This window comes from Beauveria bassiana (genome assembly GCF_000280675.1).
Source record: "Beauveria bassiana ARSEF 2860 unplaced genomic scaffold BBA_S00037, whole genome shotgun sequence".
NCBI classification, from domain to species: Eukaryota; Fungi; Ascomycota; class Sordariomycetes; order Hypocreales; family Cordycipitaceae; genus Beauveria; species Beauveria bassiana.
In genome coordinates, this window is record NW_007930872.1 from 62171 (window position 1) to 74001 (window position 11831).

At 54.1% G+C, this 11831-nt stretch overlaps 4 protein-coding genes across 4 annotated transcripts; 3 read left to right on the top strand and 1 right to left on the bottom strand.

Annotated features, from left to right (window-relative positions):
* Window positions 1-1140: 1140 nt before the first annotated feature.
* BBA_08623 (uncharacterized protein) lies at window positions 1141-1631 on the top strand (the record flags this gene model as incomplete). Its single annotated transcript, XM_008603720.1, has 4 exons — window positions 1141-1206; window positions 1264-1337; window positions 1407-1460; window positions 1508-1631. The coding sequence occupies 4 exons, from the start codon at window positions 1141-1143 to the stop codon at window positions 1629-1631; spliced, it is 318 nt and encodes a 105-aa protein (XP_008601942.1).
* A 1072-nt stretch (window positions 1632-2703) lies between these two features.
* Window positions 2704-4385, top strand: BBA_08624 (ATP synthase F0; the record flags this gene model as incomplete). The annotated part of the gene is made up of 3 exons (XM_008603721.1): window positions 2704-3196; window positions 3283-3415; window positions 3503-4385. The coding sequence occupies 3 exons, from the start codon at window positions 2704-2706 to the stop codon at window positions 4383-4385; spliced, it is 1509 nt and encodes a 502-aa protein (XP_008601943.1).
* Window positions 4386-4441: 56 nt separating this feature from the next.
* Window positions 4442-8876, bottom strand: BBA_08625 (ABC multidrug transporter; the record flags this gene model as incomplete). The annotated part of the gene is made up of 5 exons (XM_008603722.1): window positions 4442-7233; window positions 7293-7526; window positions 7581-7860; window positions 7909-8129; window positions 8177-8876. The coding sequence occupies 5 exons, from the start codon at window positions 8874-8876 to the stop codon at window positions 4442-4444; spliced, it is 4227 nt and encodes a 1408-aa protein (XP_008601944.1).
* Window positions 8877-9779: 903 nt separating this feature from the next.
* Window positions 9780-11183, top strand: BBA_08626 (uncharacterized protein; the record flags this gene model as incomplete). The annotated part of the gene is made up of 1 exon (XM_008603723.1): window positions 9780-11183. The coding sequence occupies one exon, from the start codon at window positions 9780-9782 to the stop codon at window positions 11181-11183; it is 1404 nt and encodes a 467-aa protein (XP_008601945.1).
* Window positions 11184-11831: the final 648 nt, after the last annotated feature.

Genomic DNA, 11831 nt, shown 5'->3' on the forward strand with positions numbered 1-11831 from the left:
GACCTGCAGCTTGCTATAGTAGTCTTGCAGCCGCTGCGCCTGCGATTATTAGATCGTCACTGCCTGTTCGGCAATCTTTGTCAGGGCTTGGAGGATGTCCTGCAGCTGGTTTTGTTTTCTCGACCTTGCAGACTGGTGCGATCGTCCCGCACATCCGGTAGCTTCACGTCATAGATGCAGGGGTTATCAGCGAAATTTACAGAGCGGTTGATGCTGTGCGCCTTTCAATTTACTTGACAGTGTAATCCGACACAGCATGAGAACGAGGATGAAGTCTGGACGGCAATTTGCGGACTATAAAGCCGCATGATGTATGAGCTCTCGTGCGCGGAAAATGTGCCCATTAGTACGCCTATGGATTTCATGGAATGGCATAGATGGCCTTGCAATGAGGTTCAATGCGGCTTCGCTGATGCTAGGAATGCGCTTGGTGAGGCTGAGCAAGTGAAATCGATTTTTGTAGTTGAGCAGCCACTATCTACAGCGCGCCATCGATTACGCTGAAATGTAGCCTATCCGGGGTGGTGCTGCTGCCACGCAACCAAGGTAGAAGAAGCGTAATATCTGCCCGTCGAGGGTCTGATTGTGTGTCTCTCACCAAGACTGTGTCTCTCGCGCTAGTGACACACGAGACATTGACTCTCATAGACAGAACCAGCCGTTGCCGGGTAAGTTGAGAGTCGACAAAGATCCGACTTGTCTGACACAAAGCCCTAATAGAAGCGTAGTAAAGATCTAATGCAGTACCTGATTTTTCAACCTTTTTTTTTTTTTCATAGCTACGAAGCGGCTCTCTCGGCCCAGTACGGACGGGCGATGCTGTCTACAAGACACAAAAGACTGGTTGACGCAAGCACCTGCATGTCTTTGCTCAGCTTCTATAATACGAGACATTAGCTCGCAAAGATCTTCAACCCGCAAGTAGCAAAAAAGAAAAACATTCCAGCTTTCGATTGGTATGCACCCGCCTTTTGCGGGCACTTGCGAGTGCCGAGTCGTAACGCACGACCAGGCCGTTTACAGCTTCGAACTCTCAGACCTGCAGTTGCAGATTCACTATAAAAGAACTGCCGCGCAGCCAATTTCCAAAATCCCAAATCCGTAGACTCAACGCACAGAATTTTAGACAACACTTTCAAGATGCGCTGCCTTGTCCTCCTCCCCGTTGTCTTTTGCAGCCTCGCTCAGGCTCAAGGTTTTATTGCCGTATGTTTTGCTTGCGAGGACACATGCTGCGACCTATTTCACTGACTGCCGCTCCAGGCGACGCTGTACAGTGATACGGGCTACGAACTTGATGTGTATCGGGATCGCTGTACCAACTTGCGAAGAACTCAGTGTGTTTTTTTTTTTTTTTTGGGAATATCAAGATCAAGATCTCTACATAAATACTGACACACAGGTAGACCCAGATTCAACCAAATTGAAGTCGGCAACTCCAACGTCTGTTTCCTATATCGGTACGTCGCCCTCTGGCAGAAGAGTCGCAGCTGGCTAACATTGACAGCGACCTCAACTGCATTGATGAGGTAAAGAGGTTCCGGGCCGGAGAGCACGACATTGAAGATGTGGATTTCAAGTCTATCAAATGCGAAGGAACACTAGAAACTATGGGCGACGAGCAGTCATGAAGGCATCCGCCACCAGCAACTCTTCGCTACTGATGCTGCTTATCCCCCCTATTCTGGAAGCACAGGTGTCTCTCAAGTGTTTGTATCAAATCACCAATTCGAAAAAAATAAACAAAAAATCGGTTCGCACTACATCTTATTCTGTAGCTAGCATTCTGTAAATTTTCCATCCCGTTCTACAATCCCGCCATCGCTGCCTCGCTTTGGCGCGGATAATGTGTAGAGGCGCAGGGGGGGTTCCTCTTAGACGGCCACCAACCAGAAATCACCGCCGGTTCAGGCCTCCCTCCATAAAGTTTATGCTCGACTCCTTTCTCATCGGTTGGTATCGCTCACCCTGGACTTTTGGATGGACTAGGGCCGATTTTCTTTGTAGGTACGATGCGGCGGAGTTTTAAAAGGGGATTTTAAAAATCATCACCACCCACCCCCAACCTCCCCCCGCTTAACGGCGGCGCCACCAACGGGGCCGGGCCGGATAAGGTGGACTGGGGCGTCTTGGCCCAGCCGGACTTAGGCTTTGATTGAGCTCATGACATAGATTAGCTGCTATGAGGTGTTTGGGTGTTTTATGAATTGCGTTGTATGTATTTTGGAAAAAGCTAAATTGTCTCTCTTTTCTTTCTTTCCTTTTTTTTAATTTTAATTTTAATTCTTTTTTAATTTTCATTTTTTTTTTCCACATCATTTGCAAGCTGCAGTCGTCACACAAATCGACCATGTGCAACTTCCCGCCCAGCTTCAGGCTCCGTCATTCTTCCACTCCACCAAAAAAAAAAAAACCCCAAGTATACAATATATGTCGAGAGAAGCGTAAACTTTCCAAGCAACTTTTTTGTTTTCAAAATCATCAGCAAATTAGCAAGTCGCCGGCGCGCTGACTCCAACCGCGTTCGGCTGAGTGCTCAGCCTGATCCACCCCCGGATCCGAGGGACTAGTGTTGGCCGAGAGCTCGTCATCTCCTACGTCCGCAGCAAACAAACAAACAATCCATCCATCCCTCTTCATCTCCCCTCCGCCCCCTTTCCCTCTCTTCTTACCCCAGAGCGCGCGCGCGCGCGCATCAAAGACATGGCCAGTTCTCAGAGTGCGGTCCTCGCCGCCCCGCGAACCAGCCAAGAGGCCGCGCCGCTCCTACTTCCCCGCCCCTCCTCCTACTCCTACTCCTCTCAGGACCACCACCACCCCCACGAGGACACCAGCCTTACCAACCCCCCACGGCAGCTACTGCGCATCGCCATCCCCTTCTTCTTTATCCTCACGGCTGTCGAGTTTGCCGCCGCGCTGTGCGCCGCCGGCGTGGCCGCGCTGGTAGAGGGCTCGCTGTGCCGCACCGCGTTCCCGGACCTCGCTACGGATCCGTACGGCGATGCGCGCTGCAAGCACGAGGCCGTGCAGGCGGATCTGGCGTGGATCATTGGCATGGAGAATACAATCTCCGTCGTGCCGGGCCTGCTCATGTCGATACCCTACGGCATCATTGCGGACAAGTACGGGCCCAATATCGTGCTGGGCCTCGTCTGGGCGGGCCAGTTTCTGTCTGAAGGCGGCCATCTCCTCGTCTGTGCGTCTTTTCCTCCCATTTGTTTCTCTCTCTCTCTCTCTCTCTCTCTCTCTTTCTTGAATGAAGCTCATCACTGACTATACTAGGCCTCAACCCGCAACTCTTCAACGTCCGCTGGATATACGCCTCTTCGTGCATGACGCTCATTGGCGGCGGCGGCGCCACGTACAGCGCCATGCGCTTCCTCGTCGGCGCCAGTCTCGTCAGCGAGAAGAACCGGTAGGTAGCAACCAAAACACACCCGTTCCTCACTCACCCTTCCCATCCCCCCGGCCGGCACTCTGCTAACACATATCAACCCTCCAGAACCACCCTCTTCTTCTACATGCAGGCGTACAGCACATTCATCGGCTTCTTCACCGGCCCCGCCGTCTACTTCATCATGAGCCGCGGCGGGCCCGTCGCCGCTCAGGGCGTCGGCGTGCTACTCCTCGGACTAATGATGATTCCCGGCTTCGCCATGCCGCGCAAGCTACCCAACACGCCCCTCGTCGCCTCTTCCTCCTCCTCCACCACCATCACCATCAAAGCCCGCGCCGTCGACGTCCTCGCCAGCACCGCCTCCACGCTCCGTCTCGTCTTTGGCCACAGCCTGCCCCTCACTCTCCTCCTCTCCGGCGTCGTCTTCACCACGCTCGGCGCCTACGAGACCACCTTTCGGCTGCAGTACGCCACGAAGCGCTTCGGCTGGACGTGGGCCGAGGCCGGGCTCCTGTCGTCCGTCGTCTCCGTCGCCAACCTCGCCACGCTCGTCGTCGTGCTGCCGGCGCTCAGCTGGGTGATGCTGCGCCGCGAGGCCGTGTCGTCGGTCCTGGAAAAGGACTTGTGGCTTGCGCGCGGCAGCGGCTGCGTCCAGGTCCTCGGGAGCTTCCTGACGGCGCTCGCGCCGACGGGGCCCGCCTTTGTCGCCGCCATTGCGCTCTACGAGTGTAATCGCGGGTACATGCCGTCCATGGTCAGCGTCATCGTGTCGGTCGCTGAGCGCGCCGGCATCGCCCAGCAGACCACCGTCTACGCATGCGTCTCGACCATGAGCGCCACGGGGGCCATGCTGGCTGGTCCTGTCATGGCGAGTGCGTTCCGCATCGGTCTGCAATGGGGCCAGTCGTGGTACGGGTTGCCCTTTCTGGCGGCTGGGCTGTTGCAGCTCTTTACATTACTCATTCTTATATACGTGCGGCAAAAGTAAATCATGTTGCACCGAGGCCGTTCACTTCTATATATCCAGATGGCTCTTGCAATATATCAAAATTCTAAATACTCAGACACAAAATCCTCTGATTCCTGCTTTTGATATCGCGGACGGTCAATCATGTTGACGATTCTTCCCTCGTCCATCTCAATGATTCTCTGCATGTTGACAAGAGCTCCCTTGCGACTCGTCACCATGACGACAGTACAGTCCGCAAAGACAGTCTCGATAATCTCCTGAATGCGATCGGCCGTCTCGTCATCAATCCCGCTCGTTACATCATCAACCAAGACGAGACGTGCCTGCAGGTATTCCTTGCGGAGAATAGCCCTGGCGAGGAAGAGCAGCTGTTTCTCGCCCCGAGACAGGCTCGCAGAGGCAAAGTCGGTGCTCAAGCCACCGCAGGACTGAACCAGTTCATCGAGACCCACACGTTCCAATACCGCATGAATCTCGGCATCGCTAAACGAGTGCTGCGACGTTGCCCAAGGATCCATGTTTCGACGAATCGATCCGGGCAGCTCGACGCCGCCTTGCGGGAGCGTGATGATGCTTGCACGCAGCACATCGGGAGGAATGGCCTGCACATTGGTACCATCAATGTAAATGGCACCCGAATAGTCCAAAAGGGTCAGAATGGATAGCAGCAGCGCAGACTTGCCGCTTCCAGGCGGGCCAATAATGGCAAGCTTGGCTGCGCTCGGCAGCTGGAGTGAAACGTTTCGCACAACATGGCTATCCGTCGAGCTTCCGTCATAGACCGCCGTGACGGCGTATAGGTCGAGACGCCCTGTAACCGTCTTCCAATCGCTGTAGTCCCTCTTGTCTTGTTTTTGTGTCGTTTCTGTTGTCATCTTCTTTGCCGCCTCGACGACGACTTTCAGTCGATGCAGCGCTGCCAAAGATGGTTGCAACTTCACCCATTTGTCAAAGAGACGGCAAAGTATGGGCCCAAACGAGACCAGGGTCAGCATTGTTAGGCCGATGGACGTTTCAGACATTGTATCCGCCATGCACAAGGATGTGCCGATGCAGATCGTGGCCAGGAAAGCAACAAACATGTCGATTACGAGATGAAACCAGCACTCCATGCAATACAAGGCATATTGAAGCCTCAGCGACTCATCGACGAGTTTGTGGCATCTCTCCAAAAAAGCAGATTCCCACCTCATGGCTCGAATGTGAATGATGCCTTGGGCTGTGTGTTCAAAGTGGGCGAGAAGAGGGGCCGCAGCGTCTTGGGTCAGAGATTGCACCCGGCGATAGATACCCAGATAGTGATGTTGCATGCCAAAAATCGTCGCTGGAAACATGGCTACGATGCTGATAATGTAGATGTTGCACGAGGCGAGGATGAAAAGGTCGCACATGACCAGGGTGGCTAGATGCACCACCTCGAGTAGAGATCTTGGCAAATCGTGCGATAGCAGTGACATGTCTTGGCCGAAGAAGCCGATCAAATTGGCAATGTCTGTCTTGGACAGATATGCGGTTTTCGCGCGAAATACAAACTCGACCAGATCCTGATGCAGACTGCGGGACAATGCTGGGGCGAATTTGAGGTTGAACAGGCTGATGGATATGACTGCCAGAATAGTTGGAAACATGGTCACGATTGCATAGCCTATAAAGCATGACGACATGTTCGGTTCCGTGGAAAGCCATATGCGTATATAGACAGGTGAAAGTCGTTCCGAAAAGGCCGTCCAACTGAGTAGTAAAAGGCTGAGCAGAGTCACCTTCCAGCCTGCCGACTCTGCCAGAAACCAGTACAGCCAAATGTCATGTTCGTGACCGTTTGGAGCATCTTTTGATCCAGTTTCATCCCGACGCAAGGCCCCAGGCTCGTACATTGCACGGGTGTGCGAGCGATGGCCGTCTTTAGGTACGCTTGTCATCAAGGTTCGAGTCGGACGCTCAAGTGTTTCGACGTGTCCCTGGCCGTCTAGTTCGTAAGCGACATCGGCGAGTGCAAGGTGTGCAGGATTGCTGGTAGAGATGATGATGGTTATTCCTAGTAGGCGCATGACGCCGCCGGGACCAAAGAGGCGGTCCAAGACGACCATGGCAGACTCTTCGTCAAGCCCGCGGCAGGGATCATCCAGTATCAGAAGATTCGGCCTCCCGTAGGCTGCTCTGGCCAGCTGCACACGCAGTTTTTGCCCGACGTCTAAGTCGTTGTCTTCCTCTTGTACCATCCTTTTGTTTGGCCATTCTTCGGCCTCACTTATGAGACAGGCCCAAGCAACTCTCTCATACCACTCCTCGACGTACTCGTGCTGTGCAAGAATGGTTGCACGAATGTCCTTGCCAACGAGCCAAGGCGTGTCATTGCAGTAGGCGCCAGGCCCAGGCGGCATGGTGACCATGCCCCCGTCTAAGCGCTTCTCGCCTAGCAGAACCTTCATCAGAGACGATTTGCCACAACCGGCCCTACCATAAACCATGGTGACGCCGGCAGGAGCAAACCGAATGGAGACATCTTGCAGGATCGGAGTCGAGCTTGTTGGGCGCAAAAGAGTGGCTTTTTTTAGTTCCGGAGTACGGAAATGCCAAGAGGAGTATATCCGGCCAATTTCAGTTGTCTCGGTGCGTTTGTTTACAAAGTCCATGGACAGGCCCTTGACGGACTCGCGCAGCATAAATCTCTCAACGCTGTCGAAACAAGCAATTGTAATAGCCAGGCGAGATACCTCTAGAAGAATTGTGGTCATGGCACAGGAGACTAGGTAAACGAGAGACATGATTGCGAATACTTCAGAAGCCGAATGCGCACTGGGAAACGCGAGCGAAGAGATGGAACCGATGAGGACCAGCATTGGGGTGATGCTCTCAGCAAACACGTCTATACGTCTCAGCATTCAAGTGCAGGTACAGTGTTTACAGTAGATGTACAGTACTTACTTATAATTTGCGTGACGACACGCAGCTTTCTGTCGTAGAACGAACATTGAACTTCTGCGTCATGTAGTTCTTGTATATGAGATGCTACCACAGATGCAAGCCCTATGGCGTTTATGCCAGGGAGTTGAGCAATGGCACTAGAGGCGACAGCCACGCGGTGCCCAGTCTTGTCGCTCCAGGCTTGCTTGGCCGCCGCCTTGGAGTACGCCATTTTTGCGGCAACGAAACCAACGACTACATGATTAGCCTTGATTAGCCTGGATGGCAGGTGGATGTCGATTCACTCACAAGCTCCCGGGACAAGGACAAGGCAGCACCACAGGCCAACATAGCTGAAGAGCAGATAGGTGCCAAAGCTAACCTCGGCAAAGCTGATGCAGAGATTGCAAAATCGCTCCGGCATTTCTTCAATAGTAATCAAGTCGGTATCCATGATCTTGAATGCCTCGTTTCTGCTGAGGACATCACAGTCCAGGCGCAAGGACGTTTCAAAAATTGCCGAAACGAGTATTCCTCGCAAGAGGGCTGACACACGATGACAGAGTTGTCGATAGTAGCCTTTGGAGATCTTGGACGGTCAGTGTGCATTTTTTTTTGGGATATTGAAAGCATTTACAGCAATACCAAGAAACAGCAAAGCCGTCATGATTGTAACCCTGCCAACAACATCAGGTGGAAGATGCCCATGCTTGACCAGTAAAGAGACGTATTGAATTACAAAGGGCTGCGAAAATGTAAATCCGAAAGATGCAAGGCGACATGGCAGCAGTTTGGCCAATTCCCAGCGCAGTGTATCAAAGCAGGCTTTGAGTAACGGCCGGCGAGAATTTGGGTTTCCTAGTCATGTCAGCGATCCTATTGGAAGTTCTTATGCTTGCCCTCACTTTTGGCCCAGTGTGCCTGCAATTGAGGAAAGAGAACCTCTGACCTCGACTGGGGATCCAGCTCTGGTAGATCCTGCAGATCAATCGTATTTTTGAACCCCAAAGAAAGTGTCAAAATGACCCAGTCCAAAACGGAATGGCTGCGGAGCAGCGCGCTGCGAGACTGCAGCTGATACGAAATCCGACCAAAGGTGACGAAGAGAGCCTTGATCAGCGTGGTCGCCAGGCACACAGCCGCCATGACGCGCATCTTGCGCAAGATGTATGAGCGCATCCTGACAAGGTCAAACAGCGCAGTTGTGGCTGCATACACGCTCGGAAGAGCAGGCCAATGGCCACGGATGCGTCCGAGTAAGAGCACGGCACCCATGCAAACAGCGGCCAGGCACATGAGGGCGGACGCTTTGGAAGCGTAACGCGGTACATACGACGATGCACCCCAGATGTCCGTGGCGAGGAGCTCGGTGGCAAAGCAACCGCTGACCAGGACAATTTCTACATAAAAGGTCCAGGCGATACTGCAGGACCCGCGGTCGCGAAAGGCCCGCTGCAGACATAGGGGCGTGAGGAGCAGGACCAGTGCCGCGGGAATAATGGCGAGCACAATGTTTTCAAAGACGAGCGTCAGGTCGCCATGGCCAGGTAGAAGTGGTCCAAAGCTGTCGTCGCCGGGCCAGGCGGCGGGGTGCGGCGTGGCCATGGCCCGAAACAATGCCAATGAAGCTGGATCGAGATGCGGGGTTCAACGGGCTAAATTCATGGAGAATGAGTCGGGTGATGGAGACGTTGACGCTGGAAATTTTTGTGCTAAGCGAGCCAAGCGCTGGCCCGGATTGTGGCAGAGGCAGAAACGGGGATGCAGGTTGGGGGAGGAAGGGGCGAAGGGAGGCGTCGCAGCCCTAGATGTTGACAAGGAAATACTGAGGCAACGCACAAGTGTGGGCAGGGGTGATGTGATGAATATGGGCTCATTTTAGTAAGATGATACGTAGGGGCCTATCGCCGGTTGACTCACTTGAAATGTATTGGGATGCGGCAACGCATCTGGATGGGTCGAATGGTTTACTGCCCAACGTTAAGTTACATGGATGTATGAATGTCACTTGTCGGCGATCGGCTCAGTCTCTTCGTATAGAATACCCCTCCGAAGGTGGAAAAAAATGAAACAGAATAAAGTAAACCTTAAACGATACATGGGATTTTCACGGCAGACACAAAGTAATACAATGCAAAGTATGACCGACAAAATAAGTAGTGTGCAACTTGCAGCTTCACCCAGCAGTGACACGCGCCAACTGTGAGCACTTGGCACTCACACCCGTGAGGCATGACAAACGGAGCCGCTGCATCAATTCGGAGGATTCCATCGAGGGTGACTCAAAACATTACCTTCAACACCATGAGCTCCTCACATTCACTCTTTCTCACCTCGTTAATTCTCCATCAGGAAATCATGTGCAACCAAGCCACACACGCCTGACTCACTCAACCGCCGTGACACAACCACACCCTCGGCACGCATCCGGCGAACTACATATACTCCCCCCCCCGCATCATCTTTGCCTCCAACTCCGTCATCCTCATCAAGAGCACACCTCTCACCATGGGCGGCTCTGCTTTTTCTGTCGGCGCCAATCCGCTGCGCACGCCGCGCATGCTGCCCGGCCTCTACCACGCGCAGAAGCAGCGCTGCCGGACCCTCCTGCGCCAGCTCTACGTGCACGTCGACTCGCCCATTGACGGGCCCGGCAAGGCCGACTTTGGCGACATTGACTTTCTGGTGTACCAGCGAAGACGCGAGGCGCCGCCCGCGCCGCCACACGTGGACAATACCAAGCCCGGCACGGAGCTGATTGGCGAGCTGGCGACGCTCCTCGGCGCGAAGCGCACCATCATCGCCGACGGCGCCGCTTCCAACCTCGCCATCCCGTGGCCGGCTGACGCCGACGAGCAAGTCTCTCAGGACGCTGTCGCCGCCGCCGCCGTCGCCGCCGCCGCCGAGGACCCAAAGTACATCCAAGTCGACGTGCGCATCTCACCAAGCCTCGAATCCCACGCGTGGATGCTCTTCAAGCACGCCCACGGCGACATCTGGAACCTCGTCGGGTCGCTCGTGCGGCCCTACGGCCTCACCATTGACGACCGGGGCATGTTTCTGCGCGTCCCCGAAATCGAGGCCGTCTACAAGACGCGCGCCAAGGTACACCTGACCTCGGACCCCGCGCGCGTGCTCGACTTTCTCGGGCTGCCGCGCACCGCCGACCACGCGCGCACATGGGTCGACGCGCCCTTTCCGGACCTCGACGCCATGTACGAGTACGTCGCGCTCTGCCGCATGATGTATATCACGCCGTCAGCCACGGGTCCGCCCAACCAGGCCAACCACGACGAGGGCCACAACCTGCTCAAGGACGTGCAGAACCTCAAGCACAACGACCGCCAACGCATGCGGCAACGGCCGGGCTTCCGGCGCTGGATTGAGGAGTTTATCCCGCGGTGCCGCCGCGAGGGGCGCTTCGCCGTACAGACCACGGACCGGGGCAAGATTACCGAGGAGGCGCTCGAGGAGTTTGGCGTGCGCGACGAGTTTGAGCGCCGCCGGCACGCGTTCCTGCTCGAGCAGCAGCGCCATCACATTTGGAACGGCATCATCAAGACGCAGATTCCGGCCTTGGAGCCGGGCAATGCCGACCAAAAGGCCATCATGGCCCGCTCTGGCCTGGTCAAGGGCCTGAAGCGCATCATCCTGGAGCGGGACGCGAGCTACGGGGTTGAGTTTGACGAGGGCTTGCTGGGCGAGGATGGGCTTTACAAAGAGGACGAGGTGGTGAGGTTCATTGAGAAGAACAAGGATGCGGTGCAAAAAGCGGCTCTGCAGAGGCATAATGAGGCGTTTATCAACTACAAAGAGAAGAAGAAAGCCAAGGAGGAGAAGCTAGTTGAGGTGGCAGCGGAGAAGCTGGAAAAGAAGCAGACAGAGTTGGAAGATGAGAAGCCGACTGCATGAGGAGGGACCGGTGTCAAGTCATGGTGACTCGGATACAAGCAACAGAATGATCAACGAGGCAGTTTCAGGATAGATAGATACCCAGATGAGCTAAATTTTCACGTGCTATTTTCACCACTACGCTACAACAGAATGACAGGACCGTGGATGACGAGGCAGGTTTGCAATGTCAGCGAGCTTGGCGGCCTTGCTGGACAGGGCGAATCGCAGGGCTAAGTTGTGGTTGATGGAATGTCTTTGGTTCATTTCTGAGTTTTGTAATTGGTCGTTTTCTCATTGACTTGTGTACTTGATGGCGTAATGCCCTCGTAAGGCCTGTCTTTTTGCTGGTAGGATGGTGTCTCGCTTGACATGCTGCGTTTGCACATTGAGAAGCCACCATGGCTCCAAGACAGAGCAGCCAGTAATACATGATTATTTCGGTGCTAAAAAAAATTCACATATTGCTTTAAGATTATACTAAATCGGTCCAATCTTTAAACGTAGTCTTGTTAACTCTGTTAGCATCTAGCAACAGTGACTTGGCATTTGCCTTGTTTTCGACGTCGACGACTTATAGCGCTACAAGGAGCCCACCACACACACATCAACTCATCTCAAGGGGTCAAGATGCAAACTGAACTTTTATTTCCACTACAATACTAGACC